This window comes from Marmota monax, unplaced genomic scaffold (assembly GCF_021218885.2).
Source record: "Marmota monax isolate L192 unplaced genomic scaffold, Marmota_monax_Labrador192_F-V1.1 WCK01_AAM20220418_F8-fsc00164, whole genome shotgun sequence".
Taxonomy (NCBI): Eukaryota; Metazoa; Chordata; class Mammalia; order Rodentia; family Sciuridae; genus Marmota; species Marmota monax.
The window spans coordinates 3,403,308-3,429,453 of record NW_026693313.1 but is presented as its reverse complement, the minus strand read 5'-3'; the positions used below and the strand labels follow the sequence as shown (position 1 = coordinate 3,429,453).

General features: G+C 54.4%; 1 protein-coding gene across 4 annotated transcripts in view; it reads right to left on the bottom strand.

Annotated features, from left to right (window-relative positions):
• Synj2 (synaptojanin 2) overlaps positions 1-25,410 on the bottom strand; it is an 89,825-nt gene extending 64,415 nt beyond the window's left edge. Inside the window, exons 1-2 of one of the 4 annotated variants that reach the window (XM_058583197.1) lie at positions 25,194-25,410; positions 502-588 (exon numbers count right to left, since the gene is read on the bottom strand). In XM_058583197.1, the coding sequence (XP_058439180.1) occupies positions 502-588; positions 25,194-25,320 (214 nt within the window). In that variant the 5' untranslated portion in view covers positions 25,321-25,410. The remainder of the gene's footprint in view (positions 1-501; positions 589-25,193) is intronic. The other 3 variants (XM_058583196.1, XM_058583195.1, XM_046456588.2) reach the window with 3 other exon arrangements.
• Positions 25,411-26,146: the final 736 nt, after the last annotated feature.

Genomic DNA, 26,146 nt, shown 5'->3' with positions numbered 1-26,146 from the left:
ACCAGCTCTCCTCCCTCTGGCCAGGCCAAGCTGCCATGTTCAAGTGCAGTCTCCTTTCCTCTCCCCACAACCACTCCCACTCTCAGCCTTGGGCTGCAGGTCTCAGCGTCTCCTCTCTCCTGGCCACCAACCCCCAGTCCAGCCCCTCCTGCCTCCATACACCCAGGGAGCCCGGCCACCATGCAGAGTCTCGGGCATCTGCCTGCTCGCCGGTCCTCGTCCACCCACCTGGGCCCAGCCAGAGGCAGACCAATGACCCCTGCAGCACCAGCCCCGGCCACCTTTGGGGAAAACTTAGGTCCTGGGGAGAACAGTGGAGGGGCACCTTCCTGGTACCAGGGCTGGGCGCCCCATCCTCCGCCCAGGCAGGTTTTACCGACTGGGCTACTGTCACCTTGAGTGATCAAACTGAATGCCCAACCCCGCTGCCTCCCCAAGAAGGCAAGAGCCACCGTGCCCCCGCGTGGAGGCCCGACGGTGCTGTGGCCAGGGGACACTCACCAGATTTCACCCTGAGCTCCCCCAGGCAGCCGTACGCGTCCGTGAGCTTGCCATACTGTCCTTTAATGACTTCCTTCTCCTCCGGAGCTGGGGGGAAGCACAGGAGAGCAGGCATCAGTGAGCGGCTCCTGCTCACGCCCCTTCATTCACACTGCGCCTGCCAATCTGCTCCCACCCACGCGAGAAGGAGCAGGCAGACAATGGCTGGGCCCCCAGCCGCCGCTGAGCGGCCAGGACGACACTTTCCCAGGAAAGGCTGGTTCTCTGGAGGCGCTGGCAGCTTTCCGGGGGCTGGGGAGGTGGGATGGACCCCGGGGGCCAGTGGCTTGCAGCTGGGAGCAGGTGCCCTGCGCCTGGCCTGCCACCCCACCCCACCCCACCTCCACTGTGTCCTCTCAGTAATGAGTGAGACACTGGGACTGCTCCTGAGGTCTTTCCTTCCTGAGTGCCAGCACGGGGGCCTCATCCTGGAACTCCCCAAGGGCACTGCCTCCTCCCAGAGCTGTCTGAGCAGAGGAGCTTGGCACCCCAGGATGGCCCAGGATGGGGGCCAGTGAGTCACAGCCAGCTGTGGCCTTTCCCGCAGGTGGTTGGCACTGTCAGTGCCCACGCAAAGGCACAGCCAAGTTGGAAGGCAGAAGAGGAAAGAAAATGACCAGGGAAGCCCCTTAGAAGCAGGGAGTGCTGACCTTCACAGGATGCCACAGACTCGACTTCATGCTAACGGTAGGGGCCTGAGGACCACTTCTCAGAAGAGACCTTACGTGCATCAAACAAAATATCAACACACACGAATCCTGAAGAGCTTGCACTACGTGAAAGAAGCCAGGCATAATGACCTCTAAATATTCCGTTTATATGAAATGTCCAGAACAAGCAAATTTATAGAGACAGAAAGTAGTAATCCCAGTAGCTCGGGAGGCTAAGGCAGGAAGATCACAGGTTCAAAGCCAGCCTCAGCAAAAATTAGGTTTTACACAACCCAGTGAGACCCTGTCTCTAAATAAAAAATTCAAAATAGGGCTGGGGATGTGGCTCAGTGGTCGAGTGCCCTTGAGTTCAATCAAAAACAACAAAAAAGTGTCTGCTCAGTAGGGCATATCCCAGCCCCTTGGCACTTAGAAATACTAAACGGTGAAATCACCAACAAAAACATAAAACATGTACAAGAGGTGGCACTGACTGAGTCTCAAAAAGGGCACTTGCTCACAGCATGAGACAGGACATGCTCCACCTCTGCCAGGAACATGTGTATCAGGTGCCCCAAACTGTCACCACGCTCACGTCCACATGACCACACAAACCCCACGAGTCTTGATCTTGGGGTTACGAACAAGTTTTTGAGAGCATGTGAGTTTACAAATATGGGATGTGCAAGTAACGAGGGTCCCCTGAACAGGGTTCCAGGGCTCTGCAAAGACGTTGGGAGCCTTGCTAAGGAAGCAGCCATTCACCTCCGGAGAGCTACCGGAACACCAGGGCTCTTCACCTGGTGACAGGAAGTTCCCAGCAGCCACAGGAGCTTCAGGGACAGCTTTGGGAGAGTCTATATAATCTCCAAAATTGCATGCAGATTTTTAATGTGAAGATTCTTTCATTTTATTTGTTCTTTGCAGACATACATGACAGTAGAGTGTATTTGACATATTATGCACACATGGAGTACAACTCCCGGTTCTTGTGGTTATACATGATACGGAGGTACACTGGTGGTGTCCTCATATAGGAACCCAGGAAAGTCATGTCCAGTTCGTTCTGTGTGCAGATTTTGAAATGTATTTTTTGAGGCTAGAATCCAAGTGGTGACTGACCTTGAAAAAGCCAAGAACCAGCTTAATGAATTGGTTTCCCTCAACTCTTGACTTTTTTTTTTTTTTTTGAGACTGCAGGTGTAGTAACCTAAGCATAATTAATAAGATCACAGATCTCTACCAGCTGCCGAAAACCCCCAATGCTCACAGCTGAGCAGACTTTGCTGGCACACGGTGGGGGGTAATTACAGCAAATACAGCACCTATGAAATGGGGCTCTCAGGGTCCTTAGAAGAGGACTGGGAAGACACAGACCCAGTTGTGCCATCAACCTGCCTCAAAAACCTAGGGTGGCTGGGCATGGCAGTGTGATCCCAGTGAGTTGGGAGGCTGAGCCAGGAGGATCACAAGTCCAAGGCTAGCCTGGGCAACTGATCAAGACCCTGTCTCAAAATGAAAAAATAAAAAGAGCTGGGAATGCAACTCAGTGGCGGAGCACCCCTGGGTCCAAACCCAGTACTAAAAGAAGAAAGCCTAGGGCACCTGGGGGAGGTAGGAGATGATGTATTAGTCTCATGTTGCAGCTGTAACAAAACTACACTTGGCTTGGAACAGCAGATCGCTGACCTTAGATTCTCAGGTCTGAGCTGTGAAAGGGAGTCATGAGCCAGGTATGAGTGGGCCTGGGCTCCACCTGGAGGGTGCAGGCGGCTTGGTGCCTTCTCCAGCTTTGGGGGCTGCCTGCAGTCCTTGGCTTGGCCAGTCCTCCCTCTTCCAGTTCAGCAATCGCGACACTGACCCCTGCTTCCATCTTCACATCTCATTCTGTCTGCCTCCCGCCTCCACCTCCATCACTGAAGGACCCTTGTGAACACACTGCCCCCGTCCAGATGGCCCAGGATCACATCCCGGCTTGGTGGGGGGGACTAGGATGTGGTCTTCTGGGGCCTGGGTCTCCTGCTCTGTGTCCACAGAGGAGGAGTGAGGAGGAGGATGAAGCATCCTTCTTCTCAGGATCTGTTCCCAGGCCCACAACGAAGGTCTGCTGCAGGCAGTGAGGAGCCACTGTGAGGCAGCAGGCTTGTCCAGTGCCCTGCACTTCTGGAGTCCTGGGAAAGGGGCCTACACAGGTCCCTTCTGCACCTCCTCCCCAGGTGACAGGTGCAGGCAGGGCCAGCAGAGCACACAGCAGTTCTCCTTTGCATCTCCGCAGAGAGCTAACAAATGCAATAAAACAACTCTGACCCCAGAAGCATCATTCCAACCCCAGCTCTTCCACACAGCCCTCAGCCTCAGTGTTATCTGGTTCTCACCCTGTTAACCACAAAACAAAGAAACCTTTGTGCATTCATTCCACAGCGCAAACAAACCTGAGCAAATAACACAGAAGACAGGAAGTGCTAAACAAAGTGAGGTGGTCATGTGCACCCTCAGGGGTGGGAAACGGGTCTCTGGCCCTGTGGGATCCCAGATCGCATGGCCTCTGCCAAAGGCAAAATTAAACACAGAGGTCAAAAAGCCTTCATGCCCCCATATTTAAAAACAAACAAACAAGCAATACCCAACAGGGCCCTTCTTCCCACTCCTGAAGATAAACAATTTTTTTTTCTTCTTGGTACCAGGAATTGAGCCCAGGGCCACTCTCCCACTGGACTACACCCCAGCCCTTTATTTTCTATTTTGAGACAGGGTCTCACTAAGTTGGTGAGGCTGGCCTCCTGCAGATTACTGCCTCCCTCATAGAAATACCTTCACCACAGACTTAGCCGCCCACCTCTGGGTCTGACCATGGGGGAGAAGTACTGCTCCCTGTCATTACCACACTGCTACCCTGGGGCTTAAACCAGCACCACAAATGCATCCTCCCGGGCCTGGAGACATGGGGTGTGTGTGGGGGGGTCCTTCCTCATGTCTTCTAGACTCTGGTGTCTGGTTTTCCTTGGGGACCGTTGGCTTGTGGCTCATCACTGGAGTCTGCTTCTGTCATCAGTGTCCTCTCTCCGTGTGTCCCTGTGCTAGGGGCCCACCCTTCTCCAGTGTGACCTCATCTCAACAACTGGGCTACAGAGACCCTATTTCCAAATAAGTTTCCTTGTGAGGTCCCGCGGCCTAGGAGGTCAGTGCATCGTTTTGGGGGGCACAACCCAGACCCCGACACCTGGCCACCTTACTGGGGGAGCCGTCCTTCCCGAGGCTGCACTCCTGTGGCCATCTCTCCAGGCTCCTTTTCCTTCCCAGGCCTGGACCCTCTGGCCCAGCATGCACCCGCCCCCAGGCTGCAGCCCCCCTGGTGACCCTCCCTGCCCAGGGTGGCATCCCTGAGCCTCACCTCCCCACGCCCGTCCAGAACCACCCCCTGCTGGCCCCAGCCCCTGTACTTTCCCAGGTGGGTCTGGAGGAAGCAGGGGTGCCCTTGCTCGCCAGCCCGGAGGCCACAAAACATGTGTCCAAGCACCAAGAGGCAAGGCCGAAGGACGCCATCGGAGGGGCAGGACACACCCCTGCGCAGGTGGACAGCTGTGGGAGCCCGGGGCCTGCAGGGCTGTGGTTTTGCAAGAGAAACAGGACACTCCTGGTGTTTCTGTGTTGGCGACCAATCTCGGCTTATTTTAAGCTCCGCGTGGGCGGCCGCACACCTCTGCAGGCTGCGTTTGGCCGCCACCCGCAACTTCTGCCCCCTACTGAAGGCCTCGGAATAGACGGAAGCTGCCTGCCTGCACACTTCCTGTAGATTTTCCCGTCCTCCCCGCGGCCATGAGCACCCTTCACCCCCGCAGCCCCTTCCTGTCTGCTGCTTGCCAGGGCTCAGCCATGCCTCGGTGAACCCCCATCTCAGTGCCACAGACTGTGGCTGGCATGTTCTAGGCCCCAGGACCCCACAGAGAACCAGGCAACCAGCCACACCAGAGGGGAGCCGAGGCAGGCATCTGATGGTGGCTAGGAAGGGACACAAGTGAGGAAGGATGCGCAATGGCAGCTGAGGGCAGCCCTGGGGGGGTGGGAGGCTGAACCTGTGCAGGGGCAGAGGCAGGGCAGAGCCTACCAGGTGCCAAGGTAGACAGATAAGATCAATAAGAATGACAGGAACAAGGACTCCAGACAAAGAGAACAAGTTAGTGAGAAGCAGGAGTATGAATTGTGGTTTGGGAATAGATTTTACATAGTTTGATCTGAGAAAGTCTCACTACAATGGCGACATTTGACTGCAGACTTGAAAGAAGTGAGAGGGATGGCCCAGGAGATAGTGGGAGGAGGAGCACGTGCAAATGTCCAGAGGCAGAAGCACTACTGAAGTGCCCAAGTTGGAGAAAGTAGGTCAGCGTGACTGAAAGGTCACAGAGGACGCAGAGCGCAGAGCCTTGTTGGTGGTGAGGAGACGCTGGGTCTCATCTGAGTGAGGAGAGTCACTGCAGGGCTGTGAGGACTGCCCTGGCTGCCACTGAGAACAGACGCTAGGGGGACAAGAAGAAACGCTGGGAGACCCCCTGGAGATACTGGGATGGCCGAGGCAGGAAAGGACCAGGTCACTGCCTGGACAGGGGCAGATGCCCAGGAAGTGCTGAGAAGCAAGCAGATTCAGGACACTGTGCTGGCCTCCCGTTTGGGAATTTCCAAAGAAAAGTTGAGCAGGACATCGGGCCCTAGGTACCTGCGTCACCATGAATCACCGGCTCCGCCTGTCAACCCTGTCCTGCCCCCCAGGTGCCCCGTCACCACGTCGCTGCGTCTGCACACACTTCCAGAAGAAGCACGGAGAGGTGAGGCCACCAACACCATGATCACATCTCGGGAACCTCGGGGGATGCAGCTCAGGGTACGGCGCTGCCTCGCCTGTGCGCAAAGCCCAGCACCACAAAAAGAGAAGCAAAGAGACCCCCGTGACTCCTCAGCGGCATGAAGCGTCCGGAGGACCTAACCCGGCTCCTAGGGACGGAGCGCTGGAGCCTGAGGGCGGCTCCTGGCGTTGGCCAGGTCAGAAGCGCCGCCAAGTGGCCGCAGGACACAGGGCCATGCCAGCGGGAGCCCAGCTGGGCCTCAGCCAGCAGGAGGTGTCTATGTCATGGGAGTGGAGGGAGCCAGGGCTGGCTTCTGGGCACAGGGTGTTGGGGACAATGAGAAGTGGCCAAAAAACATTTAAGAAACTCCAGAGGTGCAGGGCCCTAGAGGCTGGGGGAGAAGGACCTGCAGGAAGCCCGAGCGGCTGGGAGGGCAGAGGCTTCTGTGCCGTCCACAGCGTGAGAACTGAGCAGGAGTCACTTCCAGGGACACTGGTGACCAGACAGGAGCAGGACCTAATGGAGCAGTGGGAGCAAACAGGCTGCGAGGAGACCACTCCCCGGGGAACTCTGGGGGCACGTGGCCACACATGGGGGGCGCAGAGAAATGCCGGGCTGCTGAGGGAAGTCGGGCAAAAGATTTCTCCATGATATGGCATGGCCACCAAGCTAGGTCCCAGAGACGCTCGCCCGGGTTAGGCCAGCAGGATCCGGGCACAGGCGGGGCCAGCCCCAGCCACCGCAGTCCAGCATGTGAACAGGAGGGCAGGGACAGCACGTGGGGACAGATGGGTGCGCAGAGACTGGCCGGCACGCTCCCCGAGGGCTTCGATGTTCCCAGTGTGAGGAGAACAAGGCCATCTGCAGGAGTGAAGGCAGGGCGGGGGGGGGGGAGTGGACTGTCCTCGGGGAGGGAGGGAGGGTGAGCTGAGCCCGAGGAGGTGACACAGGGACCCTGGAACTTCCAGCCACAGAGATGGGGCCAGAATGAGTTGGTTCGGCCAAGGGGGTGGGAGCCACTGAGGGGCAGGGGGAGGAGGTGGGTGCTCTCTGTCCTGTGAAGAGGAGGCAGGCAGAGGGCAGAGCGGGCATGAAAGGTGACAGGTTCCAGGTGGAGACCCCACCAGACGGAAGGGCCCAGGGACAGGAGGGCTGGACGGCAAGACGGGGGAGGGGAATGGAGTGGGGCGTCTGACACAGATGGTGGTGGGACTAGGGCACGCTGGGCTAGGGAGGGACACACGAGGTGGAGGAGACGTCCTGATCTTCACAAGGGCCACCCATGTGGGGACCCAAGGTACCAAGAACAGAATGTGATTCGAGAACTTGACTGAGAAAGGAGGGGCTGCGAGGCAGTCTCTGATGTCACGGTGGGCTCGGGCCCAGGGTGACAGGGCTGGTGTCCCTCTGTGCAGGTGAATCTGACTGTGGAGAGACTCTTAGTCGTTTCCCTGGTAACCTGAGGAAAGTTCCTCATCCCTCGACAACGTGGCTCATGCTAGAACCAGTCTGCATTGGCAAAAGCCGAGTGTGGACGCGGAGAAACCACAGGTGAACCTCAAAGAAAGATCAGGGTGGGCCTCCAGGAGCCTGGAGGAGAAGTGGAGGCTCCCTGCCCTCAGGTCACCCTCTGGGTGGAGGAGAAAGAGGCCACCTGAGCAGCTCAGGGCATTGGAGACTCGCCCCCAAGCAGAACAGTGTGGCCAGGATTCCGGTCCCCAGACAGAGCGTGGGGTCAGGCCACCTAGGTGGGGGCTGCGTCAGTGGGAGCAGCCGTTTCCAGGGGCTATGGCCAGGGTCTGTTCTGCTGAAGGCCCAGCCAAGTAGCATCTGTGGGTCAGCAGACCCGGTGCAGCTCCAGAGTCAGGCAGCCACACATTCCTCTTTAACAAGATTTTCCACAATGATAGGCCATAAGGAAATGCCGGAAAAGCCCTGCTCTGCCCACGAGTCAGAACAAAAAGTAGGTCAACTGAGCACTGCAGCCCCCCCCAAGTGGAGGTACCACTTGTGGCCCCATTCTTGGATGTGACATTAAATAAACCATCCTGTATTTCAGGGTCTCGAGCCGGGTCCAGGTCAAGATCAGAGTCTCCTCCTGAGCGGGTCGGGCTCAGTGCAGCCTGGCTGTGGCTGAGCCTGCCAGGGTTGTCAGCTGGAGCCCAGGCAGCTCTGCAGAGCAGGAGGGACCCCACCAGTTCCTGAGTTCCCCCGTCCTCTTCCTTGCTCAAATGGTTCCCCCCAGTGGCCCCCTCCCACCTCCTCCCTATTTCCACACACGTGTGCATGCCCCACACCCTGAAGCCCTGCACTGGGCCACACACAGCTCCTGTGGACAGGAGGCGGGAGCTGGGGACCCCGGGAGGAGGACAGTCACAGCCTCCTGACTTGAGCTCCACACTCACCAGGCCTCTCCAGGCCAGCGGGTGCCAGGCACCCCCCAGGCTGCAGGGGACACGGGCCTGAGGAAGGCCTTGGGCCTGAGCAGAGCATGGCAGAAGCCAACCAACCCGGGAGGAAGCGGTGGAGGCCTGCGGGCCGCTGGCAGGGGACTCTGCAGGTGAGGGCCCTGGGGCCAGGATGGCAAGTTCAAGGGAGAGGGGAGGACTGGAGCTGGCCCGAGCTGCTTCAGAGGAGCATGGAGGAGGAAAGTGGACACAGCCCGTGTGGACAGCCCCTGGCGTGAGGTAGGGACAGGGCAATGAGGAGGGGCCAGGGTCAGGTCCCTCAGGATGATATGTCAGCCTCCTGGTCATGGTGGACGTGGGCCAGGGGGGAAAGAAAGGGGGCACTGTGCAGCAAGGGGTTAAAAGGCAAGGGGGACTGGACTGGCGGACAGGACAGGGACATGACAGAGACAGTGGTGCCCACAGCTCAGAGCAGCAACTAGGGGAAGTTCCCTCTCAGTGACTCATTTTCTCAGGGAAGTAGGAAGCAAAGTCCCAGGTGAGAGGGATGAAGTGGGTGGTCACTCCAGAGCCAGGAGGAGACTCTGACCAGCAAAAGGCCTGAGATCACCCAACAGCACTCAGTCAGCACTGTCCTGCTCCTCTCTGGCCAGCTGCGCAACTCAAGTGCAGGAGGAGGGAAGGAGGCAGGCGGTAAAAGGAGCACAGAGTGTGAGGGTCACCACAGCCCCGGGGAGGAGGGAGAGGACACAGGCCTAGGTCAGCACAAGGCCCTGCTGGGGTCCTGACGGGGGAGGGGCTGAAGGAGGCAGGGGGCAGGCCTTGAAACTCAGCCCCCAGAGCCGGTTCCATCCTGGGAGGGCCAGGTCCACGGGGAAGGGAGACAGCCATGGCTGTGAGGAGGCCAGAGGGTGAGGCCAGCAGAGGAGGTGGAGCCTCCTGTGGGCATGGCCTCACCTGGATAGTGGGCAGGAGGCTCTCCAGGGAAGGGGCGGAGGCAGCGAGGTAGGCTAAGGAGACCCACCCCGTGGACAGAGGGCAGAGCAGCCTCGGTTGGAGGCCGGCTGGGGGAGGAATGCGCAGCAGGGAAGAGTTCCAAGGAGAGAAGACAGGATGTGGGGGGGGGGGGGCTGAGGGAAAGGCCAGCCAACCAGAGGCTGGCTCCTAGCCACAGTCTGACCCGGAATCCAGAGAACAGGCCATCACCCATTGTTCAGGCTTCTCCTATGGATCCTCTTTCTTTGTGGTTGTCTGGGGAGGAAGCCAGGTGCACTCCCAGGACCACCCGCCAGAGCTGCAGCGTGGGATAGACGGAGGCCCCTGTGGGGAAGACTAGGGATGAGCCCCCGAGGGAAACTCGGGCGCGTGGCCAGCTCCAGGCCACGCGGGGCCACTGGCTGTTCACCACTCCTTCTCCTCTACCCTGGTCTGTCATTCACAGGGGCCTGGCTGGCATAGGAAAAGAACACCCACGCTCCCTTCCACAACAGGGCAGAAGAGGCCTTCTCAGATGACCCTAGTGCCCACCACTGGACGACTCTGAACTGCCCTTCACTCCCAGGACCAAGGCTTTCTTCCTGGATTTGGCGCCTCCCAAGAGAGGTTCTGGGCCTTAACCACGTCCCAGCAGGATTCCCAAACTGCATCCCCTGGGACACTGGTGTACCCCAAGATGCGGCCACAGGTTCCATGAACAAAAGGCCAAGGGTCTTGAGCAACATGCTGAGCAACTGTCTTACTGCGGGACCTTGGGAGCTGCCGGGGGACGTTCTGCAAGGTGGACACAGTGTCTTGTGCCCATGAAATCCTGTCTCCAGGGACCCCCTTGAGGGTGGGGTCTGGACTTTACAGAACGAGCTGCCAGCCTCCTGCCTGTCCCCTACCTTTCAGGGAGCTGGCTTTGTCCTCCTAACCCTGGCCCTCTGGGACAGGAAGCCTTGCCAAGTCACCCCACCCTGTGGGGTCCTCACTGCCTCTGGCCACTTCAGGCCTGTCCCAGGCTGTGGCTCGTGTCCCTAGCACCTGAGTCCTGCCCTGTGTCTCTCAAGGCCTTGGCTGGAACCCAAGCAGCTGGGCCCCCTGGAGGGCAAGTCCAGTCTGGCCTGTCTGGAAGCCTGCAGGGCCCTCCCAGGGAGCCTGCACCAGAGAACCAACATCCCAGGGTGGGGGCAGGAGGAGCGGGGCAGGTGTGAGGACCAGCTGTGGCCCAGGAGGGCGGGTGCCTGACCTGTCATGGCACCCACCTGTGCCCTGCTGCACCATGGTTGTGCCTGGCTCGTGGGGAGAGCGTAGAAGGGAGACTCAGCCCTCAGCCACCCTGATCACACGCCGCTGCGGGCAGAGCTGGCAGAGCTGGCAGCGCCAGCCCCATTGTTCTGAGTATTGTGCTTTCCCTTCTGAGAATCGGGTATTATCCCCCTGCCAGCCTCTGTGCTCACTGTTGGTCCTTGGTGACCTCCAGGGCTCTTTTATATGCTATGATTATCAGTCTTTAGCTTTTATGTCACAAAGGGTTGAACACAGTTTCCTTCCAGACTGCTGCTTGCCTTCTAATGACACTTGGAGTGTGTGTGGTACACTAGCGTTTGCAAATTTTATGTAATCCAATCCATCAGAGTGACCCATGCAAGGGGCAGCAGGAGCCCCAGGGTGCTGGACACTCCATCTCCAGACTCCCCCTCTGGATATGTGGTTGGGCTTACTTGGTGAAAATTCATGGACTGTGCACTCAGAGTGCCCATTTTCTATTGCATTTTATAGCTCAATAAAAAAGATTTCTTAAGCTGGGTGTGGTGATGTATGCATGTAATCCAAGAGTTGGGAGGCTGAAGCAGGAGGACAACAGCAAGTTGGAGGCCAGCCCCAGCCACCTAGCAAGACACTGTGTCAAAATAAAAAAGAGCTGGGGGTGTAGCTCAGTGGCAGAGTGCCCTGGGTGTGATGCCCATTTAAAAAAACAAAGTCTGAAATCTGTACTTTTTCTTGCCTTGATGGCTTCTGAGTTTTATGCTTTCCTTAGAAAGTCTTTCCACACCATAAACCTGTAAGATACTGTCTTCTCATATTTTGAAAGTTGGGTTTTTTTTTTTTTTTTTTACATTTAATTCTTCATCATCTCTGGAATTTATGGAGCCTGGCTCTTCCCAGGTCTTGGCTCCCTCCCTTGACCCCCCACCCCTCCTCTCCCCTGTGCTCCTACCATGTGATTCTGTCCACTAGGAGGCTTTCACCAGGGCCATGCCAGGCTCTGGGACCTGCAGAACTATGAGCTAAATGAACCTCTTCTTTATAAAGTACTCTGCCTCGCGTATTTTGTGATAGAAACAACAACGACAAAGAAAGAACTAGGACACCTGGGAACCCCATAAAGGTAGGACGGCGACAGTTGCCACTCAGCACTTCTTTTTTTAGATTTTTTTTTAATATTTATTTATTTTTTAGTTTTTTTAGGTGGACACAATATCTTCATTTTATTTATTTATTTTTATTCACACGTGCTGGGCAAGCACGCTGCTGAGCCACAACCCCAGCCCCCAACACTTCTTATGGTTAAAAAAAAAAAAAAAAACCTAATTGACAAACTGCCTCTGGACAGAAAACATCCATAAGTGAATCAGAACCTCAATGGGAAACCAGGCTGGGGCCTTGGGGGTGACCTTTGTAAGGGGACATGTTTGTGAGCCCTGAGATCTGCGTACACGGAGCTTTCACAAGGAACCTGGACCTGTGGGGCTACTAGACTGACAGCCACGGCGCTGCCCCCGGCATGAACCGCTCTGAAGACCACACTCCCTGGACGAGGAGCAGTGGCCCGTCCTGCCGGCCTCCTCCTTTGCTCAGGGACCTGCCAAGCAGGGCTGGGCGTTCTGAGTGTTCACCTGGATAAAGCAAGTCAGGGACCACACTGTCCACTGGGCAAGGCCCCTGAGCAAACCCCACCCCCTCCTGGACGGAACCCTGGGCAGGGGCCACTGAGCTTCGACCCCAGCACCATTCCCTTTCCTCCTCCTCCTCCCTTCCTCCCTCCCTCCTTTCCCTTCTTCCTTCCTCTCTTCCTCTTCCTTCCTTTCTTCCCTCTTTCCCTTCCTCTCTCCCTCCCCTGTTTCCTTCCATTCGAGACAGGGTTTTATTAGGTTGCTGAGGCCTCAAATGTGCAACGCTCCTGCCTCGGCCTCTGGAGTTGCTGGGATTATAGCTGTGCCATTGCTCCCAGCTAGACTTTTAAATAAACTCAAGTACTCCCTTCCCACAAGTCTGGGGGACACAATCCAGTGCCCATGCACCGCTGTGGCTGTGGTGGGTAACAGAACAGAACACACACACACACACACACACACGGTACTTCATTACAAAGAAAGGAAAGCAGGCAATGGAACAGTCCACAGGCCAGCACAGCTACCGTGCTCAGGAAGGTCCAGCTGAAGTCACCAGGCTGAGCCCTGGATGCAGAGGAGGCAGCCAGGCAGACCCTGGGGAAGGGCTCTGGGGGCAGGTGGAACAGCAAGAACAAGTCAGGATGCTGGGGGGTGGGTGGGGCAGGCCCTAGAAAAGGAGAAGAAAGAGCAGGGTGGAGTGGGCCGGGTGTGCAGGCCTCACCAGCAGCCAGCGGGCTAGTCGGGAGGCAGCTGCACCACGCAGGGAGAGGCTGGGCTCTGGAGGTGGCTGCAGAGTGGCTGGACCTGCTGGGGTTTAAGAACAGAGAAGAACCAGTGCGACTCAGGTCATGCATCTGCTGGTTGGGGTTTCCAAGAACCCAAATGGGAGGGTCGGGTCAGAATTTTCAGGTGCAGGAGTTCCAGACACACTTTAGAACCAGCCTGTTACACTTAACATCAGCCCTCTGCTGGAACTCGGCTGGATTTTACTCAGGGACCTGTGTCTATGGATGAAACGGAACAACGGGCCTCTTCACAGTGCTGGTGGTCCCATCCCAAGAACATGGTGTCCCTTCCATGGATCCTGGCGTCCGTCAAGTTGCATAGCCTCCTTCTTCTCAGCCTCACATATTTCATTACTCCCAGAAACTGTGGCGAGTGGGACATTTTCCCTCACTGCGCCTTCTAACTGGTGAATGCTGGCGTATGGGAAGGCCACTGATTTGGTGACACTGAAAAGCAGCCCATTTATGAACTCACTGTGACTAATGAACCACCCTCCAGCTTATCTCACAGCCCTGGGGTCACCAACATTCTCCACTCCGATATCACCTACTTGCCCCGAGTCCATCTGGAGGACACCAAATTAATCCCAGACACAGCTCTCTTATCATCCACACCCAAAGCCTTCCAGGGCACAGGAGGGGGAAGACAGGAGCCAAGATGGTGGCCCTCTAGGAAGGCCCGTGGCTGGGGGGTCCCCCAAAGGACCTTTGCCATGGGACCCCATCAATTTTGCTTCTGAACTTATTTGTCTCAGAAGGTAACGTTCCAATACGCTCTCAGTAACCAAATTTTCCTGACAGCCAAGTGAACCAGAAACCTACAAGGGAAGGTGTTGGCAAGTCAAGCCCAGAAGGCCAGGAGACTTTGTATGCACACAGAATTTCATTCTGTTTCCCCATTTCATATATCTGGTCTTACGATTCTGATCCCATGTTTTAGGGATAAGCTACAAACACACCTCCATAGTGGACAAAATAGTTCATCACAGAGTTGGGGACACATTTTCTTGAATGGGCTGCATGTGTATCTCAATTTAAAAGCACTTGCCTCACCTGTGTGAGGCACTGCTACAGATCCTCAACACCACTTAAAATCATTAATTATATTTTATATCCAGTGAAAAGTAATACTGTTTAAAAAATTAGGTGGAGAATAGTCATTGCATTCTGTAAGATTCCAGATATTCATGAAATTAGAACAATGACTCTTTTGGTTCAATGTGTTATTTTTTATCCTTAAGTTGACAGGACAAAGGTCTTTTAATTTTTTTTACAAACAATCGGAAATCTCATCTCCCCCGCACAAGTCAGAGGGCTACCAGGGTCTCCCCAGGGCAGCCTGCAGCCAGCAGGGAGCCTTGTTGAGTTAGGAAAGGGGCCCGAGGGCAGATCTGGACACAAACTGGCAGCTTGGAAAAGTGGGCAGGGAGAGGGAGGAGGAGCCCCTGACCTGGACCCCAGGGGACCTTATAGGAGGGCAAGACTTCTGTGTTATCACAGAGACTCTGGGGGGTCTCTAGACCCCCAGAATCGAACCCAGTGCCTTTTTAACAACCTATTCAAAATCATACTTCTTACCTGTCAGTAAACAGCAAAACTAAAATAGAAGAAAAAAAGAGTTAAATTCTATTGCTTCAGGGTTAAAATCAATTTATAGAACCAGACAAAGTCTTTCAGTCCTCATTCAAAGGGACTGTTTCCATGGTCGGTCTGGAGGAAGCAGGTGGCCCTCTGAAACATAAGATTCTGCTGGCCGGAGCCGCATTCCAACCTGGAATTCTTTCTTGCACCTCCACCCTGGCCCCCAATTACTACCCAGATGTGACTGAGACCTGGTCCCCTGCCCTCCTGGTGGTCCCAGGGACAGGAGAGGCACAGGCCAGCCCCCCGCCCCCGCCCCATGCACCCTTACAAGGGCCTGGCTGGGCCCAGTGGCAGCCAGTCACCCCAGCCCTGACTTTCTAATATTCCTTTCTTTATCCACACCCGACACTGAGAGCAACGTCACTGTCCTGCGCCCAGAGCACATGTCCTGCTGCAAGCAGCTCATCTCTGCCAGCAGCATGCCACTGGGTTCCATTGAGTCCTGTAGCAGGAACCACAGAGACCCTCCTCTCTTAAAGTGTCCAACACTTTGTCAGCCATTGGCAAGACTTCTGGTGAGGCCAAATTACAACAGATCACACATTCCCAGGTACACAAACTGCCCCCTCCCTAGCCAAACGGCAGCCCAGTTATTTTTTTAGGTGGATCTTTATTTTTTTCATTTATTTATATGTGATGCTCAGAATTGAACCCAGTGCCTTGCACATGCTTGGCAAGTGCTCTACCCAGGGGCTTTCAAGAAGTATGGACTGCAGCCCCCCAAACTCCACCCCAAGCAACTGAGGCACGGCTTGCATACAACCCCAGCCCTCCAGTTATTTTTTTAGCTGTACAATAATGAAACTTGGGCTCTTGATAATCTGCCTGAAGTTAGCACAGTTTATAATACACTAGTGAACACTTTACTTGGTGTTCTATTTAAGCTGAAAGTGCCATTGCTTTTTGTAAGTTTTTGCAAGTGATAGGGACCTGGCAGAATCTGAGAGACTCTCACGTATTTTCATTAATCCATAAGTAGAGATCAAGGAAAGCACAGAGCATGAGATTTTCAAGGCTGAGCTCTGACTTTCTTATAAGGAACCTTGCCACATCACTTCTCCTAAATTTCTGGGTAGTTTAAACTTGTAGGTGAGTGAAGTAGTGATGTGCATATACTTGGTGATTAAGCCCCCCTCCCCCTCTCCCTCCCTCCCCCCCCTTCTCTCTCCTCTTCTCTCTCTCTTTTCTCTCTCCTCTCCTCCTCTTCCTCCTCCTCCTCCTCCTCCTCCTCCTCCTCCTCCTCTTCTTCTTCTTCTTCTTCTTCTTCTTCTTCTTCCTCTTCTTCTTCTTCTTCTTCTTCTTCTCTCTCTCTCTCTCTCTCTCTCTCTCTCTCGGTAATGGGGATTGAACCCAGGGGCACTTCATCACTGAGCCACATCCCTAACCCTTTTTAGATTTTATTTAGAGACAGGGTCTCACTGAGTTGCTTAGGGCCCTGCTAAGTTGCTGAGGCTGACTCTGAGCTTGAGATCTTCCTGCCTCAGCCTCCTGACCTTACAAATATGCGCCATCACACCCAGCTCTTTTTAAAACACACACTGGAGGTCTGGGGATGTGGCTCAATGGTATGGCTCTTGCCTCACATGCATGAGGCCCTGGGTTCAACCCCAGCACTACCAAAAAAAGGTACATGTAATCTCAAGAACAGGAAAGGCAGTATCAATTGAAATTCACTTATCTTCAGATAAAGATTCCAAGGTCTGGAAGGCTTGGTTGTCTTTCCCAAGGGGGACAGCATAAGGAGTTCAGGTCTCTCCCAAGCCGCTGATGAACCTTAGCTACATGTGGTCCATGGGACAGCATCACCCAGGGGCTTTCAAGAAGTATGGACTACAGCCCCCCCCAAACTGCACCCCAAGCAACTGAGGCACGGCTTGCATTTTAACCAGACCTCCAGGTGGTGTAGACAGATGGTCAGTTTTCCAAGCAGTGCTTGTTGATTGACAAGGAGGAGAGAAGGATTCAAAGTCAAACCTCTGAAGGCTGGGTTGTCCCTCACCTGGTCACTGTGGTCACAATAGTCACCATAGGAAATGTTTGTAGGCCAGAGGGTGAAGCAGGCAGCAGTCTCTCTTCAAAAGACCCACAGCTCCAGTATTTGCTTTTGGCCAGGCACAGGCTTCCTCTAGGGAAGAAAAGGTCGGTGACCCTCCGGCTGGAGAGAGGCTGGGGCCAGGATGGCAGAGCAGCCCAGAGATGGGTCCCCAGAGCCCGGGGATGCTCACCCGTGTCAGCTTCACCTACAGATGGAGCAGCCACCTTTGTTCCCTGCCGTCAGCTGCCAACAGGCGTAGGAGGAGACAGGGGCTTGGGGGTACCATCCACTGGGCATTCTAAGGTCAGCTCCGAAGACAGGAAGGAAGCGTTTATTTCTTCTGAATAAGATCCTTCCACCAGTCAATGCCAAGTGGTCACAACACCGCTGCCTACCTCTGTGTTCACGAAAGGCCAGCTGGGCAGGAAAAACCAGGACTGCAGGCTCACCTTCCAGCTGCCAGCCCGGGCCCCCACTGGCCCTCAGTATCACCAGGACCGGCACCCTCTCCCCACCCCACCCCAGGCCCTCGGACAGCACGTGGAGCTGAAGCAGGCAGAGCACATGGGACCAAAGTTCCACACGTGGGGCCCACGGCCAGCCAAGGGCAGAGGGGAAGGAAGGGGCGCTGTTCCCAGGGTGTGCATGGCTTCAGAGATGCACTCCAGGGACTCCAGGGACACAGCGCAGAGGCTCGCCATCACACTAGGAGGGGTTCCAGGAAAGCAGGACGGATGGCCATCAGCCTGGGGGTGCCAGGCAGACTGGGCACAGACCCAGGAAGAGAACAAAGTGCCAGTTCCCATGACATCTCACACCTCACCAGGAGCCCCATATCCCCCAAAACTGCCTTAAGATTAAGCTCAGACTTCCACTTGTGTACTTAGGATCTGCTCTTGCAATCTGGGTCATCGGTCCCACCGGGGACATGCTGTCCTCCAGGGCGGATACTCATCAAAGGATCCTCCAGTTCTGAGGCATTTTCTGAACCAGGAAGCTTTACCAGCAAGTGGCATCCTGCCAGTCTCTTAATGCCACAGTGCAGATGGCTGTGGCCCACAGGACCAGTCAGGTGCGCACAGCCTCCCTGTGCAGGCCCTTGGAGAGGTGCTGGCACCTGCTCAGCGCCACCTCGGTGCAAAGCATGTCCACTCACCTGGCAGAGCAATTCCTGCCCAGAACAGCCAACGGGGGCAGGCAGGTCTGCTCCTACAGCGTCTGGCACCTCACTTAGGGACTTCTCCCATCTCAAAACCCAGGAGCCCTCAGGGATCACCCCGGGGCCTCAAAGATCACCCCGGAGCCCTCAGGGACCACCCAGCTCAACACTGCACCTATCGGACACTCCTCATGTTCTGAATGTTCCCCTGGAGCCTGGGGTCCTCTTCCTCAGCACCCTGAGGCCACATGGGGCTCTGTGCCAGGTGCTGGGACATCCACATGGAAGAATGGGACCAACTTGGGGACCCAGATCTCCCTCTTGGAGTACAGGCTTGAAGCCTGCATCCTCTCAAACATTGAGCCTGCCCTTGGTAAAGCTGCACACCCCACCCTCAGAAAGTGGGTGATGGGATCCCCAAGTAAGAGCCTCCTCTATGAAGACGTGTGTCAGATGAAACCCTGCCACAACTGGAGGGACCGCGCTGGTGCACCACAGTCACCTGCAAGCCTGTCTTCCCTGACTGCACCAGAGTTCAAGACCCAAGAAAAGGGGCTGGGGTTGAAGCTCAGTGGCAGAGCGCTTGCCTAGCACACGAGAAGTACTGGGTTCGAGCCTCAGCACCACATAAGAATAAATAAATAAAGGTATTGTATCCATCTACAACTAAAAAAAAAAAAGACCTGAAGCCCAAGACTGTGGAACAGGCTGAGTCTTTTCCACACACCAATGTATTTATCGTTTTCACTAAGAAAGAGAATTTTTTAAAAAACATTTATTTTTTAGTTGTAGATACAATACCTTTATTTTATTTATTTATCTTTATGTGGTGCTGAGGATCGAACCCAGGGCCTCGCACATGCTAGGTGAGTGCTCCACCGCTGAGCCCCAGCCCCAGCTCAGGAAAGAGAATTTACTGAACACACTGTTCACTGGAGCCCTCAGACCTTCTTCAAATCATGACTCTGCCACAAACTAGAGGCGGAAGCTCTGGCAAATTCTTATGCCTTTCTGTGCCTCAGTTTCTCCAAGTGTAAAATGGAGGTCTTAGCCCCTGCCTCATCGTAAGGATCACATAAATCAGTATGTGTAAACTACCTGGAGCAGCACCTGGTGTATGGTAATCAAATAGGAGCTACTGCCAAGTTGAACCAGAGTCTATTTAACCAGTAAATCGTTCAAAACACCGAGAGATAAACATCCTTGAGCGAGATGGGCTGTGATCTGTGACTATTCCTGAGATGAGTTTCTGCAGGTGGAACTCAGGACCAAGGACACGCACTTGGAAAGGTTTTCATTCACTTTCCTTGAGAAAGAATGACCCCCATTTACTTGCAAGTGCTGGAGAGCCCCCTCCAGGGGGTCTTGAAGGCAGGCAGCCCTCACCTGGGCTGTTTCCTGTTAGAGGTGGACCCCATCTGCCCCCACTCAGCCCTGGGTCCACTGGCCTGAGGAGCAGGGAGGGCAAGCAGCTCGGGGACTTGGTTTTTCAAGCATTCAGCTTGGTCAGGAGCAGACGTCCTCCCAGCTGGATCTGATTTTGCCTCCCAGCAGGCACACAGCCCGGCCTGGAAGTGCTAAGTCAGTGCGTCCAGGGGTTGAAAGACAATTCAAGTGAAAACAGAAACTAGTTCCCATCCTCAAGCAGCAAGGCCACAGAAACTAAGCACCCAAGGATTATTCCAGAAGTGAGCCCCAGACTCCTGCAGGTGCCCAGAGCAGGCCCACAGAATATCTGCAGGGTCTGGGGCACAGTCCCAGTGGTGCTTGGCACCCTGCATGTTTTCAATGAAGCTAACAAACTGTTAAATAAAATACATTCTCCCCTCCTACCTTGAGAAGCACACTCCCATGATGAACCAGAAGGTCAGGTCCCCATCCCAGCCTGGCCCCTTCTCCTCCACTGCCTTCCCCAACGGGCTTCATACCCCTCTTTGTGCACACAGGTGGACACCCAACCAGCCTGGCTCTAGTTCTTTTTTTTTCTTTTTTTGCACTGGGGATTGAACCCAGAGGCACTTAACCACTGAGCCATATCCCCAGCACCGTCCCTGGCTTTTTTAAAAATTTTGAGCCAGGATCTTGCTAAGTTGCTTGGGGCCTTGCTGTGTTGCTGAGGCTGGCTTTGAACTTGTGTCCTCCTGCCTCCACCTCCTAAGCCACTGGGATGACAGGTATATGCCGCTGTGTCTTGCCTGGGTCCAGTTCTTATCCCTCGCCCTAGGGTCCCCAACTTTCAGGCCTGGGGTGGACACCCCTGGGAGGAGCCCTTTGCCCCTGAAGCAGGAAGCAGGCTAAGGAAGCAGGTTGGGCCATTTGCATAGCAAACTCCAGGGTACTGAGTAGCAGGAGCTTGGCCAGAAGGACAAGCACAAAGGTCAGGTGGCCAGGGCTCCTCTGTCCTCTCTTGTGCAAGGGCCAGGGGTGGTGCCCCGGGAGAGCCCAGACCTTCTCCTCCTGTGCCCACCACTGCTGCCCTCCAGAGTGCCCTCTTCTTCCACCCTGTGGCTCTTCCATCCCAGTGGCCACTGTGCTTTGAAACATGTATTTGTACAGAACCTCAGAATCCGTTCACACCACCATTTCTGCTGTTGGTCACAATGACATTCATCAAGTAAACTGTGAACTCATGTACCCTGGTGACTACGGTAATGAGAGCCTATTGGGATAGTTCAAGATCACTAAGAGTTAATTTCAAATGGTCTCACACAGAACAGGTACTGAGGTGGTGGATATGGTAATCAGCTTAATTTCATCATACACAAGTCCACATCACTTTGAACCCCATAAATAGAATTTGCCAATTTACAATAAAATAAAATTTGAACTTACATATATAAATGCAAATTAAAAAAAAAAAAAGCCAGTCCAAATAAATCAAAATCTTGCCTGGCATTGAGAAAACTAAATTTTAGGAGATTCATTTTTTTTTTTCATTAAAAATATAGGGACAAGGGCTGGGATTGTAGCTCAGTGGTTGAGCGCTTGCTTGAGCACCACATAAAAATAAAACAAAGAAACTGTGTCCATCTACAACTAAAAATATAATACAGCAGCACGTGTGAGGCCCTGGGTTCGATCCTCAGCACCACATACAAATGAAGAAATAGAATATTTCTTCTATTTCTTCAGGGACAAGCAAAAGACATCTGACACCATATGGGTAACTGTCAACAGAGAGAGAGAGAGAGAGAGTGAGTGTGTGTGTGTGTGTGTGTGTGTGTGTGAGTCGGTGGATGGATCCATGGAGATTGACTGTACTTTTGTGTATGTTTAAACATTCTCATAATTAAAAGTTAAAAACAAAGTTTTTGAGACAAGCAGCCAAAACAAGAGCCTGGCAAGATCTGAAATCTGAAGTCACAATCAAAAGGACAAAGTTAAAAAAAAGACCAGAGGGAGAGGACACATCCAACTGCTCTGCATTTCTGTGAACATCATTGTGCTGACAAGACCTACAGCCAGGAAAGGGACCACAGGAGTTCTGAGGCCAACCAGCCCAAGTCGGGAACCCAGCCCTCTACCCCCCACCTGTGCGTCCACCTCTGTCCAGGAGCATTCCCAGATTGGCCACCTCTCAGGTTCTCTCCAATGCTCTTAACCAGTCAGGCTTCAAGTCACTGACCAAATAATTCCAGCCATGAAGCCCAAGCAAGTGACCAAGGCAACAGTCCACACCAAGGTTTCTGGGTGGGCTCTTTAGCCACCTCACCCTCTCCAGCCAAGCCTGATTGTGGCCTCCGTGAAAACCCGGCAGCTGGGAAGAGCAGTTGCTGTTTCTACAGCAGCTCAAAGAAAGGCAGGGACATGCACTAATGAAGTCTCCCAAGCCTCCTTCCCCATCCTCCCTCCTGCTGCCCACACTCTACAGTAACAATGCGGGGGGGGGGGGGGGGGGAGGGTGGAGAGGCAGGGTACAGGCATAAACCCACGTGTAAACATGGGGACCTGCCGGCTGTTTGGAGAACACTGAACTTTGGAGCATTGACGCTCACTCTGAAAGCAGGTGAACTCCATCAACAACCAGCACGCTTCCCTCCATCTGGTCCATCCAAAGTCTAAAAGAGACAGCTGTAAAAGGCCAGTGCTTCTTGTGTGGATGTGTGAACAAGAGAACATCTGGATGCTGATTCTGGATGGGGGCAATGGACGCTGGATTGTCATCTACACAGAAGTTGGCAGTACTGGGAATAGAACCCAGGGGCACTCTAACACTGAGCCCTATCCCCAGCCCTTTTCATTTTTATTTTGAGATAGGGTCTCACTAGGTTGTTTGGGCTGGACTTGAATTCAGTATTCTCCTGCCTAAGCCTCTGAAGTTGCTGAGATTACATGTAAGCACCACCACATCCACTTGGTGAAAACCTTTTAAACTGGTGCCTATACCTTTAGTTTTTCTGTCTCTGGAATTCCTGCTCCCACTGATCCATTTAAAAGATTCTCAGCTTAATTCTTCTGGAAACATGAATTTGGAACTATTCCTTAAATAGTCTTTTCATTAGCAGGTTAGGTGGCCTTGTACAGAGAACATCTGCAAAGTTCACTGGAAGAATAGGAGGACAGGTGGGAACAGGTGAGGACAGGCTAGAGCAGGTAAGAGGGAGAAGTCCAACTGCCAACCAATCATGCATCATCAGCTTTTCCTGTGAACACCAATAAAGACCCAAAACACTAAGGAACCGCTGAGCCCTTCCAGTGACAGACGTTCCTCCAACTAGAATCCTTAGGGTGAAATGTGCAGGAAGGTGCTGGCAACCCGTGCTCATGGTGGGAGAGCCAAGCCACCTCATCACCTGTTGATCCCAGTAAAAGCAGTAGTGTGCACCTGACACAGAGCTGGGCAGGCTTTGGAGCCACGCAGGAGCCAAGAACACCATGACCCACATGGCAACAGCCCACACCTCTAGTGTCCTAGGCTCCTGTTACTCACTGGGGACATCCATCACAGAAAAACCACAGCCAAAGAGAAAAGGAAGCTGTCCCCACCCCATACTCTCAGGGAAAGGACAAGTGCACTGTCCCCACAAAAGGAGAGATGCAACCTTCCTGGGGGCAGGGGGAGCGCCTTTCACCTCACTGAGAACAGCAAAGCACAGCAACTCAGCTGGCCAGCCCTGGAGCACAGACGGGAATTTCAAGGTCAGCGTCAATGTATCCCATGTGTGCACTTAGGGTGTCTTCAAAGTTGGAAACAACTTCTAGTCACTGAACGCTCCCTCAGAAGCCTCTGGACAAGGAATACCATCAAAAGGCACAGCTGCTTTTTAAAAATAGTTTCATTTCATTCAATTAAAAAAAAAAAAACAATCTTTAAAAGCATAAGTATTTAGCCTGCGGTCTACCAAAAAACAAATGATAGGTTAAGAGACAAGTGTGGACTGCACATGAGCTAAGGACATGCCAACTGCTTTCATCACCTCTACTATAAACCCAGGGCGCTGCATCACCAATGCCAGGGAAAGGCACCTCAGCCCACAGCCCATTTCCCCTGGAAGACACGCACTCTGCCGCCTTCATTAATCATATAAAAACCTTCACTTTAGAAAAAGTACTTTTTTGTTCCAAGTGGCTTCAAAGGAACCCTTAAATGTGTATGAACCTTGCCTCATGTCACTGTAATCCAACCAAAGGACAGTTTAATCTTTTTGATGAAATGGTAGTTTTGTGTCATGAAATTAATCTCTCAGTTTTGATAAATGTGGTATGAGGTAGACAACTAAAATGGAATGGAAATTTCTGTGGTTTTCTTTCAAGGCCATAAAAAATGACCAAACTTGGACTTTTCAGGACACAGCCAAAAATGGAATAATCTGATAATAATTTAATCCATGATTTGCTACGCACTTTAATGCAAAGAATACTGGAGACACTGTTTAAGTAATCAAGTGACTGAAAGCAATCCAGATAATTATATGTTAAATGATCCAGGAAACAGAAATAGAAGAAATGGTGCTGGGGAGACACACACACACATATATATACATGCACACAGTCCTGTGTCCTAACTGGAGTTGATGCATATAAATGTAAAAACAAGCCCAGAGGGCTGGGATGTACCTCCTTGGGAGAGCACATGCATGAGGCCCTGGGTTCAATCCCCAGCACCACCATAACCCCCCCCCCACACACACACACACACGCAATTGGAGACATTTATGAAGCACTGCTTGAGTGGCAGTTGTATTTGCTGAACATCTTAAGTACAAATGAACAAGTGATTCTGCACTTGGTGAGCTAAGAACACTGGAAGATGGTGCAGCTGGACACCTGCTCTTGTAAATCTCTCTCCAGGGTTTATGATGACAAACCCAACAACCCCACCTGATGTCACTGGCTTTGGTGCCACCTAGAACCTTCTTCCTGAGTGCTGTCCACAAAACCAGGGATTAGGAAGCCATGAATTGTATGACACTATCAAAATGGCCACACACAAGTCAGGTGGACTGTGTCACCCTGAGCAAACAAGTGTCTTAGCATCTTCAGGCCTCAGTTTGCTCGTCTGTAATATGCGAATAACAACAATAGTTTTGTAAAATTGTGAAAATTAAATGAGATTATGTCTCCAAATCCTCAGCACCATGTCAGTTTCAAGGTTTCTGAGCCCAAAGGTGAAATATGCTGGCTTGGCAATTTCTAACATCCAGCATACAGGTAAATTCACCAGATAGTATATTTGCTTCCAAAGTCCTATATGCCCAAAGTAGTGACGCTCTCGACCAAGTATTAACGTGTGACAAAGATGCCATCTGTGGTTTCCCCAGAGTCTGTGTTTCGGAGCTTGGGTCCCATCCCCTTTGGGAGTGGAGCCAAGCCAACACAAACCTAAAGGCAATCACTGGTTTCATCAACAGGTGCATAAGAAAGAGTGCCAGGCACAGCGCCGGGCCAGGACTGCTGACTCCTAAGTCAGTCCCCTGGGACCGTCGTGAATCTGCAACGCGCTCTGACCCAGCGCCAAGCGTAAAAAGTCAGAGCCGCCTCTCCAAGAACAGAGCCCTCGGGGCGCGCAGACGGAGACCCCGGGTGCCCGCCGTGCGCCACCATGCTCAGCCAGGGGTGCTCGCGGCCATCCCCTGCGCCCCTTCCTCCCTAAAAGCCACCCGCCTCCGCGCGATCCCCAGTCCTGGCGGTCCCCGCGCCTTCCAGGACTGGCCCCTTGGGGCAGGGAGGCGCGGGTCTCCCCAGGTCCCGGCGCAGGCAGGCGCCCGTCCTCCCGGCGTCACCGCCCGCGGGCGGCAGGGCGAGGGCGCGGCACTCACCCAGCGTGGCCACCGTGCCGGCCTCGAAGAGCAGGCAGTCGCCGCGGCCGCGCGCCTCCAGCAGCACGCTGCTCTCGCCCGTGGCCTCCAGCCGCGCCAGCAGCCGCAGCCCTTTGCTCAGGGCCATGGGCACCGGGTGCGCTGTGCGTGGGAGCCCGGCCCGTCCGGCCGAGGGCGCGCAGCCCGCGACGGCTCCTCGCGCTCCCGCAACTTCCAGGAGTTTCACTTTGCGCCGCCCTCCCGTCCCGCCAGGCTCCTCCCCGGCCTCCTCCCGGGCGGCCTCGCGGCCTCCTCCTCCTCCGCCGCTGCCGCCCGGATGAGCCGCGCCTGGGGCAGGTGAGGGCGCGCCGCCGCCTCCCTGGCCGCTCCGCCGAGGCGCCGCGCTCCCCCCAGCGGCGAGGCAGCTGCGCGCGCCGGCGAGGACGCGCCCGAGGCCCGGGTGGGCGGGGAGTGCGCTCCGCGAGCACCGGGACTGGGGGCTAATCCCGGCGGGTGTGGGTGGGGGGAAGGTCCTCCATGTGGTGGGCGGCAGCTAGGGAGGAGATTCCACACATTCCTCGCCGCGGAGGAGGACGCTGAGCCGCTGGGGGCCTTAATGAGCCCCTACCCATGCTGGACGGCTGCAGCCTTATATGGGCAGCCCCCGGCCTGGAGGGCCCTGTGGGGCTGGAAACCACCGCGGCCCTCCTGCTCCCCCCTCCGCCCCAGGGACGCTGGGCCTCCTTCTGTGCTCTGCTTCTGCTAACCTGGATGGGCCACTTAGACTCTGCCTCAGTCTCCCTGCCGAGGAGGGGGCAGTGATAACTGGCCCCTTTAATAGGTGACCATGAGGACAGTGAATTCCTGGAGCATGAATGGCTGGAGCATGGAGAGTGGACAGTTAGATGCTGCCTTTTACTATTCTGTGAGTGAGGGCAGTGTGGTCCACCTCCAGGCATCATCCGAGTGTGGGC